The sequence below is a fragment of the Catharus ustulatus genome, chromosome 1, assembly GCF_009819885.2.
Source record: "Catharus ustulatus isolate bCatUst1 chromosome 1, bCatUst1.pri.v2, whole genome shotgun sequence".
Classification (NCBI taxonomy): Eukaryota; Metazoa; Chordata; class Aves; order Passeriformes; family Turdidae; genus Catharus; species Catharus ustulatus.
In genome coordinates, this window is record NC_046221.1 from 165,548,432 (window position 1) to 165,569,526 (window position 21,095).

Here is a 21,095-nt window from a genome sequence, read left to right on the forward strand (position 1 = left end):
TCTACTTCCATGAGCAGGTGAAGCCCAGCCACTTCGCAAAAAGCAGGGCTCCAGCACTTGGAGCTGTTTCTTCAGAAGGCAAACATTGTAAATAATAAATTTTCTCCCCATTCCTCCTCCTTTTCTGAGCTTTTATGTCTGAGCCAAAGTCATGCGGCCTGGGGTATCCCACCAGTGACTCCTCAGTGTCCCACCAGTGTCCCAGCAGTGCCCCGAGCTCTGGCGTCACTCAGCTGTTGGTCACTTTCTGTTCATTGCAGGGTTATTTCCGACTCCCCAGTCTGAGGAATGCAGTGTCTTTCCTAGCCTGGCTTGGTGTCCCAGGCTGTTCCTGGGCACTGGGCTCTGCTCAGTGTCACACGAGTGTGGGTGTGAAGAGTTGTCACAGTCAGACTGTGAGGAAGGAGCATGGGATCTCTGCAAAATAAATGAGAAATTAGATAAACAGCCACGGCAGGAGCTGGTGGAGAGCTGTGGGCAAGGCAAGAGGAGCTGGGACAGAGAATTGGAGAGAAAACGGGTCTAAGGGCCATGTGGCAGTGCTAGGGCAAGAGATAGAGCAGGGATAAAGTTCAATGAGGAGAAACCGACAGGAAAGAAATAGAGCGACAAAGCAACGAGCAAACTGTGAAAGCAGGCGGGGACAGAACAGGGAGGACTGCAGTGTCCTGGGACACTCGGAGGCGATGGTTCCCTTTGCGTTTCGGCTTTCGTCACGAAGCAGCACCGGGCGCTGTGTCCCGAGCGGACCTGTGCGGGTTTTACCGCAGCCGCCGTGCCCTGTGCGGGAGAAGGGAGGCGGCTCTCGCTGTCTCTCCGCCGCAGAGCCGATTGCTCCGGCCGCGGGTCCGCCCAGGCGCTGCCGCTGCCGCTGCCGGAGCCGGAGCCGGGCGGGGCCGCGCGGGGCGGGGCGGACTCCATTTCCCAGCGGCTCCGTTTCCCAGGCGCACCCGCGGAGGGCGGCGCGGCCCCGGGCGCAGGCCGGGAGCGGCCCCGGGAGCGGCGGCAGGCCCGGGCGGAGGGAGCGGAGCGGGGGCGCTGCCGCAGCGGGAGCGCGGCCGCCGCTCGGCGCAGCCCGGCCCGGCCCGGCCCCCGCGCATCCGGGCTGCTCCCGCAGGCCCGGCCCGAGCTGTGCCGGCCCGAGCTGTGCCGGCCCGGCCCGGCCCGGCGCGATGCTGCGCTGCATGCCGCCGCTCTGGCGCTGCAACCGGCACGTGGAGGCGCTGGACCGGCGGCACTGCTCGCTGCAGGCCGTGCCCGAGGAGATCTACCGCTACAGCCGCTCGCTCGAGGAGCTGCTGCTGGACGCCAACCAGCTCCGCGAGCTGCCCAAGGTGAGCCCCGGCACCGCCGCCGGCACCGGCCCGGCCTGCTCCGGGTTCTGGGACCGGGCACCGAGCGCCGGCCCCACCTGCACCAGGCTCTGAGCTCCGAGCGCCGGCCCGGCCTGCGCCGGGCTCTGGGACCGGGCACCGAGCGCTGCCCTGGGCACCGGGCACCGAGCGCCGGCCCGGCCTGCTCCGGGCTCTGGGACCGGGCACCGAGCGCTGCCCTGGGCACCGGGCACCGAGCGCTGGCCCGGCCTGCTCCAGGCTCTGGGACCGGGCACCGAGTGCTGCCCCGGTCACCGGGCTCTGGCACCGAACGCTGGCCCGGCCTGCCCATGGGGAGTTCGCTTTACCTCGCTTTATCCGAGTCATCAGTCCTCTGAGGTCGCAGTCGCTGCCAAGCGAAGCACGGCATGAAATAGACAACTCGGGTTTAGTCAGTAAACTGCACGAAGTGTCGAGCAAGTTAATTACAAAGCGATGGGGCTGCTTTATGGTTATGTTCATAGGGCTGCAGAGATGCTCCAAGAGTTGGAGCATCTCTGCTGTGAAGACAGGCTGGGAGAGCTGGGGGTGTTTGGCCTCAAGAAGAGAAGCTCTGGGACCCCTTCTAGTGCTTAAAGAGACTCCAGGAGAGATGGAGAGGGACTTGGGACAAGGGGGAATGGCTTCCTACTGGCAGAGGGCAGGGTTAAAGGGGTTATTGGGAAAAAACGAATTCCTGAAGGGTGGTGAGGCCCTGGCACAGGTTGCCCAGAGTAGCTGTGGCTGCCCCATCCCAGGAAGTGTCCAAGGCCAGGCTGGATGGGGCTTGGAGCAGTTTGAGACAGTGGAAGGTGTCCCTGCCCATGGAAGGAGGGTGGGACTGGATGATCTCTTCCATCCCAAATAATTCTGTGATCTGGGGCTCCAGCCTGCGCTTGCAGCCTTTGTTGCTGTGAGCTCTGCACACAGGGAGCACCAGGATAAACCCTCCAGGTGCTGTTCCATGCCACCGTGGTTTCTGCAGAGGCAGAGGACTGGAGATCTGCTCTTCTTCCAGCCTGGCAGCATCTCGGGACCCCAAGGGTTTGCTTGTGCAGGGACAGGGTCAGCTCTCGTGTTTGGGCCCTGAAATGCCATCCAGCAGGAACCCAGGCCATGACGTTCCCGTTCTGCCTGGTAATCTGGTACACAGGATGCTGCAGATGGGAATTTGAGCCTGTCTCTTGGGAAGGAAAAGGCCTTAAGACAGGACTGGGCTGTGGGATACTCCAGAGGAAGTTTTATTGTGTATCCCTTTGGAAGCAGTATGATTTTTTAAAAGTTATTTAAGTTCTGCCTGTGCCAGAGAGAGAAGGTGTCTGACTGCTATGTGTTTGGAGAGATGCTCTTCAGGGAATATAGACTGAAATGTGTGTTTATTAAAAAAAATTGAGAAGTAGGTCATTAGCTTTCAAGGTTTTTATTGAATACTGACATGTTATGGAATTTGTCATCAAATCTAGATTTTAGAAAAACACTTGTAAATCAGAAACTTTTTATTCAGGCCAAAGTAGTTCGGTTCAGTTTTGTTAAAGCATACAGTTTGTGCTTCTGCACCTGAACAGATTCAGAAGCAGCAGTTCCTGCCCTGGTATTTTTGGCTCTGTTTGTCTTTCCTGCTTGTCTCTTCCTGAGCCCCAGTGAGCCAGGCTGCCTGTGGGATTCAGCTCCGAGGCTGTTCAGGGATGGGGACACCAGTGTGGTACTCCCAGCTCTTCTCTCAGGTAGCTCAGCATCTCATTGTGCTTCAGGTGGGGAGATTTCCCAGACTCTTCTGGAAAATGTGTGTTATGGGCAGGCTGGGCCGTGGGAGTGGGTGCAAGTCCCTGCAGAGGAGGGTGATTGCGACACCCCTGCAGAGAACCTGCTGGTCCCTGAGCTCCCAGCTCGGTGTGTCCTGCTGAGCACTCCCAGCCTGGCCTCGTGCTGCGCTGAGCCCCTTGGAACTGGGACAGACTGGGGTTTGTGAGCTTGGAAGAGCATCTTTTGGGTTGTGAATGCAAATTTTATACTGAGTTTTTACTTAGCCCACCATAGCATGGATCCAGTCCTGCCTGTGATCAGTCACAGGTGCTGTGTGCGGGCCTTCAGTGCCTTCCTGAGTGATCCAAAGAGATTCTTTGTCATGGAACTGTGACATCTGCAGGGCTTGGAGCATCAGAGTTCTTGCCATGACCTTCCTGGGCTCACAGGCTCCTCCGGAGTGTGAGCTCCCCTGTTGGAGTCTTCTGGCAGAGAGTTGTCAGAAGAGCAGGTTGGACAGAGCAGTGAGGTCCTGGTGCTCAGGAGATGGAGCACATCAGGAGAGGGAGAGAGGGGAGCAGCAGAGGGTGTGACCAGAGACAGTGTGTAACAGCCCTTGCACAAGGGAGGTGAGGGTGTTCAAGATGTCTCCATGGGCCTGGGAGAGGCAGGAAACTGGAGCCATTCCCCACCTGGAGTGCAAGTGATGGCCTGGGGAGTGGACAGGGAACAGCTGACCACTGCTGCTGCCTACAGGGAAGCCAAAAAGGGCTCAGTTCAGAGCAAGTGAAATAACTTTTCATGCAGAATGTAGTTTAACTGAGCTCTTTGGCACATGACATAACAGTGCTGTGAGTTATCATGAGCTCAGGAGAGAAGCAGAGCAGTTCATGAAGGAGAAAACAACCGAAAATGAGATCTGCAGAGACATTTGTGTGTTTGCACTGCGTGTCCTGGGAGAGGCTTGGAGGGAGTTTGGACTTGCTGTGCTCCCTCTTCCTTCTCAGCTCCATGCCCCGTGTCAGCCCATCCCCAGCCAAACCCAAATGCCCTCACAAGGCAGGTGGACATGAGGTGCCTGCAGCTGTGCCAAGGAGGGAGACAGGCAGAGCAGCCCTGAGTGCTGCTGCTCCTGAGAGCAGCCAGGGAGTTTGGGGTGCCACAGCCTTGGAGGCACGCTGGGCAGAGGAAGCAGAATCACACCCCACTGTCCCTGCCCTCTCCAGCCCCTCCAGGTTCCCTCTGGCTGGTGCCACGGTTGGTCCAGAGGCACAGGAGGAGGAGGAGGAGGAAATCTGCAGCTGGTGCAACAAGGAAGCAGGTTTGATCCACCTGAGGTTTGACCCGATGCGTGTTGAAGGTTTGTGAGCACAGTGCTTCCCTGAGCTGTGCCAAGGTGTGTTTGGCCCCAGGCACAAAGGTCACTGCAGGAAGGGCATTTTTTGAGGATTTCCCTGTTGGCAAGGATAAATACCTAAGGCAGAAGTGTAATATGAGGTGAATATGGTGATGAAAATTAAAAACAAACTGCCCTTCCACCAGGAAGAGGGAAGGGGGGAACACTGGGTTTAGGCACACGCTGTGGGTGGTGGGAAAGCTCTTTGTTTGGGTCAGGGGGATGTTTTCCAGGTTAGGAGCCCTTCATGGAACAAGGCTTTTTTTGGGAAGGAGACCCTGGGAGGAGGGTTTGTGCTTACCATGAGGGAAGGTGGAGAAAGGGCAGCTTTCATCCTGTGCTTGTTTCACAGGATGGGGCTGCACATGCCTGTTCTGTGGGAGGAGGTCTGAGGGACACAGATGTGCCTGTGAAGATCTGTCAGAAAAGTGGGAATGAGAGAGTGTGCACAGCCTTGGGCAGCAAGCTTGTGTTTGAGGGCTCAAGCAGGGTTTGTAGGGAAGGCTTCCCTAAAGTGGAGGTGATTTTTGAGGTGAAAGGATTGGAGGGGTGGCTTTTGGAAAGGTCTCATTTGGAAAGCAGCTCTCTTGGAAAATGCATGAGTTTGTATAGCTCCTCTTCTGAGGAGTTTCTTACCCAGCACCAGCTGGGTGTTTCAGACAGGCTTTTCTGTGTCCTTATTTCACCTGTTCCAGAAGCATTTTCCTCTGCAGGATTTCAGTGCCCTTTGTGCTGCTGCTGCTCTGCTGCAGATCCGGTGGGATGCTCTGCCCATCTCCTGGGATTGCTGTGACACTGCTGTGCTTTCCTCGCTGCTCCCTTCCCAGCTGCTGAGTTCAGCCTGTGTTTCTCTCCATCCTGCAGTGCCAGCTCCTCTTCTGTCTGCTCTTGCTTGTCACCTGTCCCTTGTAGAAACTTGCCTGTTTTGAACCTAAATTTCCCCTCAGGGTGGCTCTGCTTGGGCAGTTGGAAGGGATAGATTAAATCTGTGTGGGAGCATCTGCTGCCCCATTGCAGGGATTTGCTGCCAGGGTGATACCACATGATTTAATGGAAAGGGATAAATTCCCTTTAAGTTGCCTGTGCTTTCCACGAGTGTCTGAATTCCAGAGGTGGAAAGTATTTGCTCTGTGCTGACCTCTGCTACACCTGTCTTGCAGAGAGTGGTAGCTGCAGGATGTCTGCAGGAGCAGGGGGGAGAGCAGGTCCTGCACTGGCAGTGTGGATTTTGGAGGTGCAGCTGGCTAAATCCCTGTGTCCCAGCTGCATAACACCTAAGTCATGCAGGCCACTCCAGGAGCACTTGAGAAGCACAGGTCTCACCAGGAAGGAATGAGCACAGCATGGAATTTGGAGCACCCAGAAGGATCCAGAGGCTCTTGGTGTGCTCTTGGAGGAGTGCTCCAGTTTGGAGTATGGGGAGGTTGGAGGAAACCTGGGTGGAGCAGAGCTGGTAGTACCTGGTGTAGGAGGACGAGAGGGTGGAGCTGAAATCCTGAACAAGTCTGTGCAGAGGGAGGAGACCTCGGAGCTCTGGTGTGTCAGCAGGAGTGTGCCCAGGAACAGGCTGCTGGAGCACTGGGCTGGAAGTGTCTGAGGCTCTGGAGAGGCTGTGGGTGCTGCAGAGGGGAAACCCAAAGGCTGGCTGTGGTCCCGAGGGTTTCAGCAGTGGTGGTGCTGAGGAGGGAAGCCCCAGGCATTGCTAATGTAGGGGCTGCAGCTCCTCTGCTTTGCTTTTTCCACACTACAGCTCCTATGATAAACTGAGCCCAGCACAGAAAACTCCTCTCACTGCCCAGGGTTCGATATCCACTTGCACTGGAGGCTGTGGCTCTTGGGCACTGGGGAGAGGAGCCCGTTTGTGCCCATTTCCAGGGCAGGGCCGTCCCTGTTTGGGCTTGTTGCTGTTTGCATCATGGCAAGGCCCTTTGGAGCTGGCTGGGCTCCAGCAGTTCCTCCTGTGCGGTGCCGTGTCCCTGTCCCGTGTGTCCCTGTCCCGTGTGTCCCTGTCCCGTGTGTCCCTGTCCCGTGTGTCCCTGTCCCGCGTGTCCCTGTCCCCGAACCAGGATCCCACCGCACCCCCCTGGAGCTCCAGGCATGGTTGTCACTTTCCCAAAGCAAAATGGGGCCTCGCAAAGCTAATTAAGAGCAGCTTTTAATTTCCTGGCATCCGAGTGCTGTAAGGAGGATCTTGGGGTTTATTTACTTCCATGAAGACTAAAGCTTCTCCTCTAATCTCTCTGTATTAACAGCCCTTCCCTGAGAAAGTCGGGGAGCCGGGAATCCTCCGTGGCTCTCGGTGTGGAGCCTGCCAAGGCTTGATGTGCGGTGGGCACCTCCTCCTGCTCTGGATGTGGTTCCTTCCATCCCAGGCTGTCAAAGCTGCAGCTGCATTTGTTTAACAAAACCAGCCAGCAAACTGGTTTCGCTTGCTGGTTGTGAGACTTGTGTGCAGAGCTGGCGTGGCTCTCAGGAGCCCTGTTCATGGGACAGCTGGATGTGGATTTGTCTCTCCAAAAGCCATGTATTCTGGGTTGCTGCTGCCCAGAAGTTAGAATAAGTCCTGGTGACAGTGGGGATGTAGGATCTGTGCTGGGGGGACAGCCAAATAAATACAAGCTCAGTCATGGAGAAAAGAGCTGACAAAACTCTTGGACAATTCTTGGATATACAGAGAACAGGAGAGAGGCACCCACGTGGATTTTGCACTTGAGGTCTATGGAAGGGAAGTGACTGTGAATATCCAGCTCTGTGTGGGACAGGTGAGGGTGTGCTGCCCAGCCTGTCTCCCCACAGCTCAGGTCCTGCAGGAGGGTCAGGTGTGTGGAGTAGGAGGTGCAGAGGCAGCTGGGCAGGAGAGAGGTTTAGTGGGGTGAAAAGTTGGTGAAAATTCAGGTGGTTTGGTACCTGCAGGGAGGTCACAGGTGGAAGCACCTGCTCAGTCTTTGCTGGGTTGTTGTAAACCTCCCTGTAGGTCTATGTTGGGTGATTTAACACCTGCCCTGTCTGTGGGTTCAGGTTTGGGGCCCTTTGGGGCTCCCAGCCGGGTTCCCCAGCTCGGTGCTGGTGTCCTGGGTGGATTCCCCTGCCCTCCCTGGTGCTCCCAGTGTCTCTGAAGCCTCCATGCAGCACTGCAGAGGCCCTACCTGCTCCTCTCAGGTGTCTCCAGTTCCCTTTGCCTGCTGCTGAGTATCTGCCAGGAGGGATTAGTTCATTGATGGCTGGAGGTAGGGGCAGGCTGGGTTAACCCCTTCAGGTCTCCTCTGACCTGTTCTGGCTGTTTCCTGCCTTCTGGAGCCCTGCTTTGCCATCTGCCTGGCAGGAGCTTGGCCGAGGCAGTGGTGGGAGCGTGGTGGATGGGAGGGATGCTGTGTGCTGAGCGGGGGGATGTGGCATCACAGCATCTCTGACTCTGTGTTCCATTCCTGGCTCAGGGCATTTACTGAGCTGTTCCCCTGGGAGCTGCTCCAGCACCTTCTTCTTGTCCTCTTCCTGCTCTGAGGGGATGTTTGGGTCTGTGTCCTTCCACACAGGAACACTTAACTCTTCTCCAAGACTCCTCCAGATGTGCTTTCCTGCACCCCAAGGGTACAGGCTGCCTTTGAGCCCCCCACTTTGCACCAGTTATTTGGCTTGGTCTCATTGCCTTGTTTTGGATTCCTAGTTTCAGGGTTAGACCTGGGTTTTTTGGTGGGTTTTTTGGGTGGTTTTTTTTTTGTTTGTTTGTTTTTTGTTGTTGTTGTTTTATGGTGCTTCACTGAGCTGGAGCTGTGTCTGTTGGATAAACCTATTAATGATTTCTGCCTCAGGAGAACACAATCTGATTGGAAACAATTGCAACAGGTTATTGTAGAGTACAACTTTTGGCATTTTTCCCTTTGCTAATAGCTGTGACATTAGAGATCCATCAATTGCTTTCTGTAATTGCAAGTTGACCCTCCTGTGCTGGGAGGGTGGTTTAGAAGTGGATGGGAGGAGGTGATTCCTGAGGTGCTGGTGTGCCAGGCAGGGCCCTGGCTGGGAAGCCCTGAATGTGGGGCAGATCAGGAAGGGGCAGAGGTCCTTGGGCAGCACCTGCAGTGTGCTGGGTTTGGCTGCTTCACCAGGATGCTGTCTCCAGATTAATGCCTTTGAAGCACAATCATTGAGGTTGGAAAAGAACCCACCTTTGACTGAACACCATTTTGTCAACTAAACCACAGCACTAAGTGATTATTTCATATATTCCAGTATTTCACTGGAAAATGAACACCCTGTGCCTGCTAAAGAGAGTTCTGGTCCATCACTTCCCAGGCCCTGGCAGCAGTGGGATGCTAATTGTGGTGTCTTGGGTTAATTGTGGCTCGAGATCGCCTTTCTGGGGCCTGGCTGGGTTTGTTGTTGCACCTGGAGCAGAGGTTCCTCCCTGCTCCTGGCTTTGTCCGGCTGTGCTGGGGCAGCTGCTGTCCCAGCCCCTCTGAAGGGACAGCATTCCTCAGCCCTGCCTCAGAGCCTGACAAGCAGCAGCTGCTGAGCCTTTGGCTCAGGACTGCTCGCTTTGTCTTTGCTGGAATGCATTCCCAGCACTTAAGTACTTTTATATATTTGCAGTGCATTCCTCAGGGGCTGATACGGGTTAAATAGTCGGAAATCCGCCGGGCTGCGGGGAGGGCTGTGTCCTGCAGCTGCCGGGGCTGCTCTGCTCCTGGCTCCAGGGTGTGTGGGGCATGTGGGGCCACTCCTGTCCCGTGCCCTCTGTGCCCCTGGCCTGCCTGGCTGGGCCCCTCTGTCCCCCTGGTGTCCTGTGTGTCCTCTACTGCTGTGTGTCCTGTCCTCCTGTGCCCTCTGCACTGACTGCAGCCTGGGTGTGGCTGGCATGTCAGGGGGCTCTTTGGGGACTCTGAATTGCCACCTCTCAGGTGTTGGTGACCTGCAGCCAGAGCAGTTCAGTAGCCTGGAGCTGGTTCAGGACCTGGCAGATGCTGTGAGGAGTGAAGGAAATACTTGTGGGGTGGGACACAGCTGGCAGGATCTGTGTTGGGGGCGGGTGTTCTGTCCCCACTGCCTGGGGTGTTGTCACACACCTGCTGAGGTGGGTCACACCAGGTAAGTGGCACCTGGAGGGTGGCTGTGGTGCCCTCCCTGTGGCACCGGTGGCCCCTGGGGCTGCAAACTGGTGTTCCCACCTCTCAGCAGTGTGAGAGCTTTGGCCTCTCCTTGTGTCAGCTCAGTTATCCTCAGCGGATTTTGGTGATTCCTCTTGAACTGAGCTTTTCTGGCAATACCCATTGCCCTCCTGGTTTCTCTCTGTGGGGAAGGCGTCTCCTGGGTTTGCTGCACTGGTGCTAACTGGAGTGAGTCCTGCTGGAGCTGGCGTCCTGCCTGTCCGTGGCGTACAGGTTTGGCTGGTTCTGTGACCTCACCTGTGCCGTGCTGGCTCTGAGCACTGACTGGGAATGCTGCGTTTAACCTCACAGCTGATCAGCTCCTGGCTGTTTTGCTTTGCAGTTGCTGCTTCCAGCTCCTGCTGAGTATTCCAGGTTGGATTACCCCACTGGCACAGGTGTTGCAGATCTCCCAGCACACCTGTGAAAGGAGGGGCCCCAGGTCTCTTCACACTTCAGCCGTAGGTGTCTGAGCCAAGGCAGACACGTGTCCCCATGCCTGGCTGTGCAGCATGGAGCAGCCTGTGCTTCCTCCAGGGACAGGTCTTGGTGTCAAGCCCTTGTTTAACCAGGAAAATGGGAGTGAAACACAAGGCTTGAATGAATACACAAGCTGGTTTTGCTGCCAGCGTTTGAGGAGCTGCTGTGTTGCAGCGCTGACAGATGGATGGACAGACAGCTCCTGCCTGCAGTGCAGGGTCCCATGCACTCACCCAGCCTGGAGACAAACACACAACTCATCTAGGAGCCCAGCCCATGGTGCCATGGGAAGCAGGCCCTCTTGCTCATGAATCACAAGGAGAATTGTAATTATTTTCCTGCTGCACAGTCTGATCCTGCCTTTCATTAAACATGTGCTGTCCTGCTGGAGGCAGGGGCTGTGCTAGCAGGGCTGGACAGGTGGACCTGAAATTCTCCAAAAGGAAATGAGAGGTGGGGAGCCTGAGGAGGACCTTAGCAAGAACACCTCCAGGGCTGGAAGGGCTGGCAAAAACCTCTGCCTTAGCTCGTGTTGGAGGAGTCATCCATCACACAGCAGGGCTGCTTGGTCCCTGGGGAAAATCACCTGCTACCAGCACTGCTGGCTCAGGACAGCCTGGGCTGTCTCAGGTGGTTTTGAGGAAGAGCAGGTGGCTGAGCCCTGCTGTTTGGGCTGGGAACTGTGGTAGTTTTGGCTGCAGAAGCAGAGTCTGTCCCATTCCGGAGCCAAGACCGCGTTTGTGATGCAGAGCCCGTTCCTGATCTCCAGCTGTGTAAATTGTCACTGCTTGGTTTCAGAGCCATTGGCCTGAGTGTGGGATTGTTGTGGCTCTGTGGTTAAGCTGGTGCCTGGCTCCTCTTCCCCTGACACGTGTCCTGCTCCCCTCCAGAAGTGCTGCTGTTTGTCACCTGGAGAGATTGAGGTGTTGCACTGGAACCTGCTTGGCTGAGGGGAACAGTGTCCCCACAGCTGTGGTGGCACTGGGCAGCCACCCCCTCCTGGCTGCTGTGGGCAGAGGGCTCCTGAGGACAGCATGGCTCCTTCTCCAGGGAGACTGGAGCCCAGGTGTCTGTCTGTCCTCCTCTCTGTCGTGACATGTGGAGATGTCTCTGCCCCAGGTACAGGTGGGAGCCTGGGGCTGGTACCTGCAAGGAGAGCAGGAGGGGATGCTGGGGGACAAAGACCCCATCTCCTGGTTCCCTTCCCATGGCATTATGAGATGAGGCACCAGGTGAAGGGGAGAGCTGGAGCTGAGCCTTGGCCAGACCCTTTTTTAATGCTCAGGAAAACAAAGGTTTGGAAGGGAGTGGCGATGCTGACCCGGGAGGGGGCTCAGTCCCATGCAGACACAGCTGGTGTTTTCCAGGTCCCAGGCTCAGCTCCCAAACGCTTTCTCTCTCTCCTTGGCAGTGAAGATGCATCTCCTGCAGGTGTGATGGGAGCTGTAGCACCCAGGGGCCCTGGGTGCAGAGTGGGTGGGCACAGGGCTCTCTGTCTGTCACAGGCACCACAGTCTGCCAGGGAGCTCAGTGGCTCAGGTGGATCTCTGTCCCTGCCCTGCTGTGCACCATTGGTCTGCCCAGGTTGTTCCAGCCCATTCCCCCTCCTGGCTGAGCAGCAGGACCAGCTCCACCAGCCCCCTGTACCAGCCCTGGGGTGGCTGTGGTGGCCCAGCACGGTCAGACATGAGCCACGCTGCCTCCCTGTCCCTAATCCTGCCTGTGTTGGCTTTCCAGGCCTGCCCTTGGGATTTGGCCGTTTCTGGGAAACGGCATAGCTGAGTGGTGGCTCAGAGGGTTTGTCCTGAGCCTTTTATCCATTGTCCTTTCTCCTTATTTTCATTTTCCACCTCCTGGTCTGACTGAATAAGTGAGCAGGGGGCGGACCGAGGCTCTGCCAAGCATCACGCTGCAGCAGGAGGGAGACATGGGGGTGGTGTCTGAATTCCTAGCACCACTGGACATTGTGGTTCCCTTAGATCACCTAACTGCTCCAGCAGCCCTTTGTTCGTGTCCTGGGGCTCTGCTGCAGCCTCAGCACTATTGCTGGGAGCTTCAGACATGAGCACAGACCTGTCACATCAGCTGGGGAAACACAACTTGAAGGCTTGGTCAGGGCAGACAGGGGGTGGAATCTGCTCCAGATGGTTCCTTAAAGACAGAGAGTGGGCTCAGAAGGCCCTTTGAGATTCTGCTGTGAGTCTGCCTGTCACACGTGCCTCTGCTGTGTGTATGTGTGACTGCTGTGTGTGGATGTCACAAAGCATTGCTGTGCATGCACACACTGCCCTGGGTAACGGGCTGTGGCTGGCCTTTCTCTGACCTGGCCTTAACAGGTCCTGTCCAACCTGAACCCATCCCTGGGTCTGCTGGACCTGCCCCTGTGTCTCTTCCAGCCTCAATCCCTCCCTGGATCTGCTGGACCTGCCCCTGTGTCCCTTCCAGGATCAATCCCTCCCTGGATCTGCTGGACCTGCCCCTGTGTCCCTTCCAGGATCAATCCCTGGATCTGCTGGACCTGCCCCTGTGTCCCTTCCAGCCTCAATCCCTCCCTGGATCTGCTGGACCTGCCTCTGTGTCCCTTCCAGGATCAATCCCTGGATCTGCTGGACCTGCCCCTGTGTCTCTTCCAGCCTCAGTCCCTCCCTGGGTCTGCTGGACCTGCCCCTGTGTCCCTTCCAGCCTCAATCCCTCCCTGGATCTGCTGGACCTGCCCCTGTGTCCCTTCCAGGATCAATCCCTGGATCTGCTGGACCTGCCTCTGTGTCCCTTGTAGGATCAATCCCTGGATCTGCTGGACCTGTCCCTGTGTCCCTTCCAGGATCAATCCCTCCCTGGATCTGCTGGACCTGCCCCTGTGTCCCTTCCAGGATCAATCCCTCCCTGGGTCTGCTGGACCTGCCTCTGTGTCCCTTCCAGCCTCAATCCCTCCCTGGATCTGCTGGACCTGCCCCTGTGTCCCTTCCAGCCTCAATCCCTCCCTGGATCTGCTGGACCTGCCCCTGTGTCCCTTCCAGCCTGAATCCCTGGATCTGCTGGACCTGCCTCTGTGTCCCTTCCAGGATCAATCCCTGGATCTGCTGGACCTGCCTCTGTGTCCCTTCCAACCTCTATCCCTCCCTGGATCTGCTGGACCTGCCCCTGTGTCCCTTCCAGCCTCAATCCCTGGATCTGCTGGATCTCTGTGATGCAGATTTCCTTTTGGAGCTGCTGTACTCTGTGTGTGTCCCTCATCCTCCTGCACCTTTGCAGTTTTCACAGAATTCACAGAATTTTGGGTTGGAAGAGACCTTCAAGATTATCAAGTCCAGCCCATGCCCTAACACCTCAACTAGACCATGGCACCGAGTGCCACATCCAGGCTTTTTTTAAGCACATCCAGGGATGGTGACTCCACCACCTCCCTGGGCAGACCATTCCAGTACTTTATCACTTCTTCTGTGAAAAACTTCCCTAATATCCAACCTGTTTGTCCAGGCACTGCTGTGCTCGTGCCTCTTGCTGGCTGAAAGCTCTGCCAGTGTGTGTGGGGATCCCTGCTGGATATCCCTGTGTTGTCAGGGAGAATCATCCATGATCCTCAGTCCGGGGTGAGCTGTGGGTGCCCCTCTGCCCAGGTGTTGTTCCTCTGCCCAGCAGGAACCAGAGGTGAGCGTGCCAGGGAGCCTGTGCTCGCTGTGCCAGTGTGTCTCACTTCCCAAACCTGCTGAGCCAGTTCCTGCTTCCCTGGGTAACCAGGGCTGCCAGCACGGTGTGGGAATGTTCCTGGGGCAGGACTGGCCTCTGCACTCAGGGGAGCAGGGTATGGCTGGTGTTCCATGGGAGAATGTTCCTGGGGCAGGGATGGCTGGTTCCATGTGGGAATGTTCCTGGAGCAGGGTATGACCAGAGTTCCATGTGGGAATGTTCCTGGAGCAGGGTATGACTGGTGTTCCATGTGGGAATGTTCCTGGAGCAGGGTATGGCTGGTATTCCATGTGGGAATGTTCCTGGAGCAGGGTATGGACAGTGTTCCATGTGGGGATGTTCTAGAGCAGGGTATGGCTGGTGTTCCATGTGGGAATGTTCCTGGAGCAGGGTATGGCTGGTGTTCCATGTGGGAATGTTCCTGGGGCAGGGATGGCTGGTGTTCCATGTGGGAATGTTCCTGGAGCAGGCAGGGTATGGCTGGTGTTCCGTGTGGGAATGTTCCTGGAGCAGGGTATGGACAGTGTTCCATGTGGGGATGTTCCTGGAGCAGGGTATGGCCAGTGTTCCATGTGGGAATGTTCCTGGAGCAGGGTATGGCTGATGTTCCATGTGGGAATGTTCCTGGGGCAGGGTACGGCTGATGTTCCATGTGGGAATGTTCCTGGGGCAGGGTACGGCTGGTGTTCCATGTGGGAATGAATGTGGCTGGAGCAGGCCAGGCTGAACACTGGGGCTTGGAGCAGCCCGGGATGGGGGAGATGTCCCTGCCCATGGCAGGGGGTGGCACTGGCTGCTCCTGAGGGTCCCTTTGTACCCAGCCCTTTCTGTGTTTGGCATCCCAAAGCTGCCATCACGAAATTCCAGCCAGAACAGGGTCCAACCCTGCAGACCCAGCACCAGGTTCCTTTCTCCAGCTAAGGGGAAAAAAGCCAAGGGCAGCGTGCAGAAAGGCAGAGGCAGCTTTGGAGAGGGGAGCTGTGTGACCTGTGGGTGTCACTGGGCAGGGTGTGGCTCACCAGGGGCTCCCCAAATTCTGCTGGTTCTGTCTCGTGGGTGATAATGCCACGCTCAGTACTGGGCTGGCAGCAGCAGCAAGGGGTTTGAGGGGTTTTAGTGGTTCTGTGAACCACTGGCTCCCCTGTGAGGATAATTACTTGGTGGCCAAGAGGAGTTTTGGGCCACCCCCAATGGTTGAAGGTTTGACCAGACAAAGTCCTGCACAACCTGCTCTGGCCTCAGGCTGATCCTGCTGGAGCTCTCCCCAGTACTTCCAGAGTGAATTATTTCATGGATCTGTGATGAAGCTCTGTGACGTACAAAGGAATGGAAGGATGTTGTGCCAGATTATATTTCAGTCCCTTTTGACTGAAAAATCCATGGGTCTAGGTTGTTTTTTGTCTCTTTTAAAGACTGAAGTAACTGAATTTAGTTTCAGAACTTAATGAAAACCCTGGAGCGTGTTCCCCTCTCAAGGGGCTGCTGAGGGGGAATGTCACATCTGAAAACCTGCTGCAGAGCCTGGTTTTCAGTTTTCTGCCTTTTTTTGCAATGTTGTCATTTTGTGGAGCATCTCTTACCTTTTGGCATGTGGTTCTTTACAAACTGTTTGTACCTGTCCCTAATTAATGACTGTTTAATATATTTCCAGTTGGTTGCACTGTGGCTGCTCTGCTCTGGGCATTGTGAGAGTTTCTGTCCCTGAATTTTAATTGCAGGACAGTTTTGTAGCTGTTTTCTGCCTTATCTACCCCGTGAATACTCCCCTGCTCCAACAGAGAATATCTTTGTAATGCACCCAGCTTTGCAAAGGCTTTTACACCAGTTACACCAGACTGCTCTTATGCTGGTGCCCCCTAATCTTCAGCTTTTTTTGGTCAGTGATAACTTCCATCACACTCTGAGCTGCTGGAATCTTCCTGTGCTGATTCCGGATTCCTGTGTGCTGGAATATTCCTGTGCTGGTCCTTGTGGGCTTTGGGCTTACCTTTTTTTCTTCTTTAAACTTTTATTTTAAATCTTCTCTGAGTCCAGTTTGGACACTGAGGGATCTGGGTTGGGCAGATTTGGTGGAGTTTTATTTTATAAATCAGAAAATGTGGAAGTTGGGGGAGTTTCTCTTTATTGGAGATGTTGAGTGTGGTGCCAAATCCCGGGATTTGCTTTGTCAGCTCTGGGAATTGGGGTGAACTTTGATTAGCAGAAGGGATAATTGCCAGTCTCCAGAGGCGTGTAATCAAGGTTTCACTCTTAGTTCTAGTAGCAGTTTTTAAATCAATTTGTTCTCATTTTGAAGTGTCACAAGGGAATCTCCTGTGCAGCATTTTTTGGGTTGTTGGGCTGAGCTGGAGTCCTCACAGAACACTGGGCTGGGAATGACATGGGAATTCGTGTCAGAGGCAGTGTTTGCAGCTCTTGGTCACATCCTCTTGCCATCTTTTTTTGGCAAATACAAAACCTGAACTCAGGCATGAAAACACTAATTCACACGTTTGTTTTTTCTGGCTACCACTGGTGGGCTGTTGGCTGGTTTTACTTCTGGTCACAGCTAAGTAATTAATTCAGTATTTTATTAATACTGATTCTGCCAAGTGTAGCTCTTGTGTCCTGCTCTGCACGTGGGCTGTGCCCTGGCAGGGCTGGGGGGTTTAGAAACCTTTTATTGCCTTTTCTTGGAAAAAAGGAGAAGCTGGGAGTTGCTGCCCCACACGCAGGGTTTATTCCTGTTTGCTCTGAATGTCATTTGGGAGCGTGGCCGTGTGTGCTGGGGCTGCTGGGGGTGTCCAGCCCCTGGGCTTGTTTTCCAGAGTGCAGACTCTGGCTGGTCAGCACGGTGTCTTGCCTGGAATTTCCTTGCATTCTAAAATTAGGAGAAGGCTCTAGGAAACAATAGCAAATCAAGTCTCAAAGCTCCCCTGAACCTTTGTTGTCATTTAGACTTTCACCCACTTCCTTGTCACCGAGCTGGTCTGCATTAGATAAACAGAGTTAAGCAGAGCTGGTGGTGAGAGGGGTTATTTTACATTTATTTACTCATTACACAATTATTGTGGTCCTTTAGGACATCAGAGTGTGAATTTCCTGCCAGTGCTGTCCATCCCTGCTCCCTTGCCATGGGCAGTGCTGTGGAAGCCAGGCCAGCAGGGCTGTGCTGTCCCTCAGACACCCACGGTCCCAGCAGCGTGTCCTGGCTGGGCTTGGGGTCTGGGATTGTGCAGAAACTCCTCCTGCCAGCCCTGGCTGGGCTTGGGGTCTGGGATTGTGCAGAAACTCCTCCTGCCAGCCCTGGCTGGGCTTGGGGTCTGGGATTGTGCAGAAATTCCTCCTGCCAGCCCTGGCTGGGCTTGGGGTCTGGGATTGTGCAGAAATTCCTCCTGCCAGCCCTGGCTGGGCTTGGGGTCTGGGATTGTGCAGAAATTCCTCCTGCCAGCCCTGGCTGGGCTTGGGGTCTGGGATTGTGCAGAAATTCCTCCTGCCAGCCCTGGCTGGGCTTGGGGTCTGGGATTGTGCAGAAATTCCTCCTGCCAGCCCTGGCTGGGCTTGGGCTCGCTCTGGTTTGGTTCCTCTCACTGCACTGCAGGAGCAGCCCCAGCTCTGGCTGTGAGTGGTGCCAGGGCTGCCTCTCTGTGCTGCTGTGACCCCTCCTGCCTCTGCCCAGGAGTGTGATTTATAAATGTCACTGCACAGACCTGACTTTGGTCCGGGTCACTCTGGGTTTCTGCAGCGGCCCAGCATTGTTGTTTGTTGTTCCCAGTGCTCCGAAACAATCCAGGAAATGCAGCAAACACCCCAGCCCTGGTTCCCATCCTGTCCAGGACCTGACCTCTGGCAGTGGTCAGTTGATAATTACAGTACACTGTGTTTAGTGAGCTCTCTGGGGCTGGTGGTGTCCTGGAATTTGCCATTTGCAGCTGATGGATTTCTGGGAGCCTCAAGAAGGGGTGTGGGGAAAAGTGGAGTGTTGGGAGGGCCCTTGCAGTCACCACTCCAGGGGCTCTGGTGTTTCTAGAAAAGAGTTTTTGTGCCTTCTCTAGTTCTGTGTTACTTGGGGCTGTACTGACAGCTCACCTGTGCCTTTTCCACTGGCACAGGGGCACAAATCCTGTCCCTGATGCGTGGGGACCTGCCACTGGTGTCCTGACCAAACACCTGCGCAGCAGGGACAGCTCTTTGGGCTGGTGGTCTCCTTGTGTTCCTCCTGGAGCTGCCTGACAAACTCAAGTGTCTGCTGCAAGCTGCTTTGGAGTAAATTCCCTGTGGTGCTGGATTTCAGAGTGCACTGTTCCTGTAGGAAACAGGGAATGTCTGCTTTGTGGCTGTGCAGGAGGGAGCAGAGCAGCAGGGCAATGAATGATCAAACTAAACTCAGGGATGCCTTTTTCCTTTACCCTGATCCCCTGGGGATCCTGATCCATGCAGAGCCTGCCCCAGAGGGGCTGCCTGGGGTGGGGGCGGTGGGAGCAGCCAGGGCTGGGTGCTCAGGCTCCTCCTGGAACTGAGCCAGCTGTGTCTCTTGTGTCCCAGCCTTTCTTCAGGCTGCTGAACCTGCGCAAGCTGGGCCTGAGCGACAATGAGATCCAGAGGCTTCCCCCCGAGGTGGCCAACTTCATGCAGCTGGTGGAGCTGGACATCTCCCGCAATGGTAAGGGCAGAGCTGGGCAGGAGCAGAGCCCTGCAGGCTCCCTGTGCCCCCAGGAGCCTTTCCTCAGGGCTCCTCAGGCTGTCACCACTGCCTGCTGGCCCATTGTCTCAAGCCTCTTTTGTTATTTCACCTGTTTCTTCCAGACATTCCAGAAATTCCCGAAAGCATCAAATTCTGCAAATCCCTGGAAATTGCAGACTTCAGTGGGAATCCTCTCTCCAGGTAGGAAAGCACATGCAGCCCATCAGTGCAGCTGAGGAGAACTGAAACTGCACGTTCTCCCAGGCTTTCTCTGGTCTCCATCTTGGGATTGTCTCCCTGTGAAGCCAAGGCCTGGCAACGCCCTGCCTCTGCCAAAGCTGCAGGTGGAATTCCTGGTGCTGGGAGGAGCTGGTGTGTGCTCCATCCTCGGGGCCTGTGACTGTGAATGATGAGCTACTGTAGTGCTGTTAGCAGTGAGGATTTCTGTCCCCTTGCAACGCCTTTGTTGCTCCCTTTGCACTGGTCACAAGCCAGAATGGAGTTGGGCTTGTGCTGCAGAGGAGGAAAAGCCTGCATGCCATCCTCTGCACCCCAGAGCCCCCTTTGGGCCCCACACTCGGCCCTTTGTGTCCCCTCTTAGCCCCTTTCCACCACTCTCCTCTCAGAACTGAGGACAGCCATGCTTTGAACCCTGTGTTTGGCTGTTTCCCTCTTCCCTCAGTGCCCAAGGGGGAATCTCTGCCCTTTCAGTGCTGTGTCTGGAGCTTTTCATACCTAAAGCTGGAGCTCAGTGTGGCTCCCCTGCCTTGTTGAGCCCTGTTTTCAGGCACTGCTGCCTTGCTGCTGGGGTCCCTGCAGGTGCCAGTCTGGCCCCAGGTGCCCCCTTCCCTTTGTGCTCAGGGCAGGTTTGAGGCACATTAACTCTGCTGCAGTGGGACAAGCTTCCTGGTGGTGACAATCCCTGTGCCACAGGAATCACCAGCCCTTCTGCACCAGCTGTTCCTGGTCAGAGCTTTTTCTGGCTCAGGGCTCAGATGAGCTGGGGGTGGGTGGTCAGGGGGCTCTATGAGCAAAGGAATTTCCTCTTCAGGGTTTTCCCCTTTTCTGTCACACCTTGGGTCTGTTGTGCTGGTGCTTGGTCCTGGGGAATGCTGCATGTCACCTGTGGAGATATCCTTTGGGCACTTGGAATGCCTGGGAGCCCTCCTTTCTTCCAAATGATCCCATGGCAGGGTTTAGTCTGGGATTTGTGCTCGGGCGCTGCAGAACTGAGTTTGCAAACCTGGGCAGGTAATGTCTGGTATAAAGGGTTTTGTGGTCTTGGAAGCAGAACTTGTGCAGGATCAGCAGCCAGGGTTGGTGATGGTTCCTGTTCTTCTCCTTTCCACATGTTGATGCCAATTGGGATGAGGTTGGATTTGGGGGATTCTGTACTCTGTACCCAGCACTGATGGAGTTTTGTTCGTGTTCTCACAGGCTTCCTGAGGGCTTCACCCAGCTCCGAAGCCTGGGCCACTTGGCCTTGAACGATGTGTCCCTGCAGAGCCTCCCCACTGACATTGGGAAGTGAGTATGGCCCTGCTGTGGCAGCAGGGAGGGGCTGGGGTGGGGACAGGGACCTGCAGGGACAGGCCAGGTGCTGTGTGAGCACCTTGGTTTGGTGAAGACCTTCCTCCAGAGGCTCCTGTCCTGGTCCCAGCTGCTTCTCCTGTGGGGTTTGTGGCACAGCAGGGATTGATCCAGTCTCTCCCTGTGTTCTGAGTGCCCCTTTGCCCCTTCCCAAGCAGCTGTGGGCTGCCTGATGGTGCTTGGTTCAGATTTATGCTGCTGGCAGGTGGGGTGCAGTGCCTCTCCCGTGGGGTTTGGCGTCCCACATGTGGAGGATTTGACCTTTTTGGGCAGCCAGTCCTGTTGTGACAGCGTGTTCCTCGTCCTGAGTGTGGGCATGGCCTTGTTCTGTGACTGCAGCAGGCAGTGTCCCCCAGAGCCATCGACGTCCGTGTTGTGTCTGTGCCCATCTCCATCCGTGTGTGCACATCCCTGCACTGCACAGGACGTGAGGGGAGGTTCCAGGGGAAGGGACATGAGCAGCTCCTCGCATCCCTGAAGCCCTGTCCAGTGAACCTGGCTTTCTTGCTCCCTTTTCTCTTGCAGTTTGGCAAACCTGGTGACTTTGGAGCTACGTGAGAACCTGCTAAAGACTCTCCCCACGTGAGTGTCTGTCTGGGGGCTGCAGGAGCCTCCTGCCTGATCCTTGTTCTTGCTGCTTCCTCAGGGACCAGGGCAGGCACCACCACTTGGCTGGGAGGGCTCAGGCTGGCCAGGAAAAGGCTGCATCTTGCTGGATTTCCAGAAATTGGGAAAGGAGGGAGAGGATGGTGCAGGGCTGGAGGGCAGCAAAGGATGTTCAGAGCCTGTATTCAACCTGTGATTTAGAATAGATAGGGTTCCCACAAAAACTGCTGGAAACAGGGAGAACCATTTTTCCTGAAGAGGTGGAGCAGGCAGTGGATTCTTGTGGAAAGAAGGAAAAACCTGTGGAGGGGGATAGGAGGAGCTCTGTGCACAGTGAGGTTGAGGATCTGAGGAGCAGCAGGGTACAGCTGAAGGGTCCATTTTGCTCCTGACACCTGTTTTGTTGGATATCCCTCCTGGCTGCTCTGGGTGGG

The 21,095-nt window shown here is 55.7% G+C and overlaps 1 protein-coding gene across 15 annotated transcripts in view; it reads left to right on the forward strand.

Moving 5' to 3' along the window:
• The first annotated feature begins 1,157 nt into the window (after positions 1 to 1,157).
• Positions 1,158 to 21,095, forward strand: part of SCRIB (scribble planar cell polarity protein) — a 94,126-nt gene continuing 74,188 nt past the window's right edge. For 14 of the 15 annotated variants that reach the window (XM_033086660.1, XM_033086975.1, XM_033087046.1 and 11 more), the window contains exons 1-5: positions 1,158 to 1,334; positions 18,327 to 18,444; positions 18,588 to 18,666; positions 19,903 to 19,992; positions 20,581 to 20,637. In XM_033086660.1, coding sequence (XP_032942551.1) covers positions 1,173 to 1,334; positions 18,327 to 18,444; positions 18,588 to 18,666; positions 19,903 to 19,992; positions 20,581 to 20,637 — 506 coding nt within the window. In that variant the 5' untranslated portion in view covers positions 1,158 to 1,172. The remainder of the gene's footprint in view (positions 1,335 to 18,326; positions 18,445 to 18,587; positions 18,667 to 19,902; positions 19,993 to 20,580; positions 20,638 to 21,095) is intronic. The other variant, XM_033086911.1, reaches the window with a different exon arrangement.